This window comes from Wasmannia auropunctata, unplaced genomic scaffold (genome assembly GCF_000956235.1).
Source record: "Wasmannia auropunctata unplaced genomic scaffold, wasmannia.A_1.0 LD269808.1, whole genome shotgun sequence".
In the NCBI taxonomy this organism is placed as follows: domain Eukaryota; kingdom Metazoa; phylum Arthropoda; class Insecta; order Hymenoptera; family Formicidae; genus Wasmannia; species Wasmannia auropunctata.
The window spans coordinates 1-2,161 of NW_012093082.1; the positions used below are offsets into that span (position 1 = coordinate 1).

The following is a 2,161-nucleotide window of genomic DNA, read 5'->3' on the forward strand; positions in this document are numbered from 1 at the left end:
CAAGGTCAAACCAATGTTATCATCTTATGTCCCCCTCGAAACTCTACAACTTTTGTCTGAAACATTTTTCCCTCAAACCTCGCGATTTCCAAATATTTGACTGTCAAATATAAAATGGGGCACTCTGTATATGTTATATGTATATATATATAATGTATATAATATATATAATATATATAATATATATAATGTATATAATGTATATAATATATAATGTATATATATAATTGACAAAGCAATATTACACACAGGAAATTAAATTAGTTTTTTTATTCTTAACTATATCTTATATTTACTATATCTTTACTGTATTTTATATTAGTAAAATAATATCATCCTTTTAAATCTTATGAATTATTCAAACATTTTTATAACAAAAATGTTTATGCATAGTTTCTTTTAGTATAAAATTATGTTAAAGTTGATAAATATTGATGTTTAATATCTGCATATCGCTAAATCTCATGTTTCTTATTATTTATAAAGAAAATTATTTTTAGTATGGAATAATAATGTGTTTATCTGTTTATTTATATAAAGTAAGCAAACCTATTTTAAAATCTTCTGTTCCTTGTCGTATGATGAATGGGCCAGGAGGGAAAATTCTCATCGTTTCCTTGATAACTCGCTCCAAATAATGCATATATTGCAAATCATCATATTTAACTGGTGCAGATTTTACAGTTTCCGTGCCATAAATTTCCAACAATTCTTTATGTGCTTTTTCCTTTTAATGTTAAATGAAGTATTCATTTATATAAATAATATATTATAGAATGATTATCAATTGCGATTACAATGTGATCTTAATTAGTTTTAAAGTACTGGTAATAACATGTTAGTCTATTCATTTAAATTATTTTTAATCAAATATTTACCTTAAATAAAACGTTACACACATTGTGACATGTATTTAAGGAATATGCAATGTATACATATAACTTGATGTTAATCAACATACTATAAGTTTTAGATATACTGAAAAATATTTATATGAACCAAATGTAAGATATGTTAACAACGAATTCGTATTGATACACTGACTACAACAAAATTAACGCATAGGTAAATTTACATCAAAATTTTGCATAACTTTAGACAATCGTAACTCCGCGAAAAATTGTATCAAAAAGTTTTTTTTCATTCTCAAGGGTAGTTTGTGTTTAAAGAAGCTTTCGATAGATTTTTAATCTACCTTTTCTTCTGAAAAGTAAAGACATGTTACGTTTACAAAAAATTGCAAACAATAATTGACAAACAATAATTTGACGCACTCTACGGAATAAAATGAATTTTTTTCGCAAATGCCATGACAACTATCGTAATGTTTGGACTTTTTTATATAGATTTCAAAAAAATATCAAACATACGATTTTTTTCGCGGAGTTACCGCATATTAAAATTATCATTGCATTTTTAGTAAATTACTACTAGTATTAGCATTACCCGATGCGCACCACGGGGAAGTTGCTGATCGGATTTTATGCATCGTGTGTGTGTGTGTGTGTGTGGTGTGTGTGTATGTGGTGTGCGCGCGCGCTGGACGAAACACGTGGACCGTATAACGTTTGCATTTTAAAATTGCGTATTCCTGCCTTGTCTTTGGATGACTTCTTGCAAACGTTCACGCATATTGATGCAGGCTCTAATTGTGTTTTGTAAAATTTCGCACCATATCTGTTGTAACATTGCTTCCAGTAGCTGGAGATTGATTGGCGGTCTTTCCAAACTCCGAAGCCTTCTTTCCAATATATCTCACACGTGTTCGATGGGATTTAAATTTGGACTCATAGAGATGGATGTGGCAGTATCTCGATGCTGTTTTCTTTGAGGAAATTATGTACAATTCTTGCAGTATGTGGGCGAGCATTGTCCTGCATTAAGATAAAATATTACGTCCCATTTGACGACGCATTGGAATTACGTAAAATTTCCTGTATACAGGGTGTCCCAGAATTGGCGCATTCGGAGTACAGGATGTTATACTTCGTGCTAAAAGGAACAACTTTTTCCTTTAGCAAATTTTGATCTGACAAGTAATTTTGGCAGGAGAGCTGGTTAAAGTTAACGAATAATCGCTCTTATCCATGCGGCGCTCAGGGCCGGCGCGCGCTCCTCCATTCACTTGTTCCTAATCTTTGGCTAATATTTACAATAATGT

At 30.7% G+C, this 2,161-nt stretch overlaps 1 protein-coding gene across 1 annotated transcript in view; it reads right to left on the reverse strand.

Moving 5' to 3' along the window:
• Window positions 1-549: 549 nt before the first annotated feature.
• LOC105462139 (cytochrome P450 4V2-like) overlaps window positions 550-2,161 on the reverse strand; it is a gene marked incomplete at its 3' end in the record, with an annotated part of 11,510 nt that continues 9,898 nt past the window's right edge. Inside the window, exon 3 of the mRNA XM_011708673.1 lies at window positions 550-727. Within this exon, the coding sequence (XP_011706975.1) occupies window positions 550-727 (178 nt within the window). The remainder of the gene's footprint in view (window positions 728-2,161) is intronic.